Source organism: Scleropages formosus, chromosome 25, assembly GCF_900964775.1.
Source record: "Scleropages formosus chromosome 25, fSclFor1.1, whole genome shotgun sequence".
NCBI classification, from domain to species: Eukaryota; Metazoa; Chordata; class Actinopteri; order Osteoglossiformes; family Osteoglossidae; genus Scleropages; species Scleropages formosus.
Window position 1 is genome coordinate 15,008,567 of NC_041830.1, and position 482 is coordinate 15,009,048.

At 51.0% G+C, this 482-nt stretch overlaps 1 protein-coding gene across 1 annotated transcript; it reads right to left on the reverse strand.

Moving 5' to 3' along the window:
- LOC108921441 (receptor-transporting protein 3-like) lies at nucleotides 1-482 on the reverse strand. The gene is given in 3 exon segments (XM_018730914.2): nucleotides 1-86; nucleotides 89-165; nucleotides 358-482. Coding segments are annotated over 3 exon segments (288 nt in total).

The window sequence follows — 482 nt, forward strand, 5'->3', positions numbered from 1 at the left end:
CTAGACATTGGGCTCCTCGAAGGTGGCGCCCTCACACCTTTCGCAGTTCTGCTTGTAGCGTCGCACCTTGACCACCCCCCTGTGGGCCGCCGAGTCAGGCGCATATGGAACACCACCATGGACTTGCTGGAGGCCCAGCGGTGGTGACATATGGAGCATGTGAACCTGGGGGTCAGGACTCAGACTTGTTAACTTGCACTTGATCTGATGCCAGGTTTGGAAAAGAGCTAAATAAAAATGAATAGAGTTGAATCAAGTCTGTATTCTGAGCAAGGCCAGATTTCCTTGGATGAACTTCCATTGGCTCCGTTCACCGACTGCACCCGTGACCTAATCTCCCATCCGGCACTAACCTACCTGGAAAATGGTCTGCAGATGTACTTCTTCGAGCCAGAAGCGGTCCTTTCAGTCTCGATTGTGTCATCAAACTCAATGAACCAGCTGTCCTCTTTGTCCAACTCCTTGACCTTTTGTTGGAACAT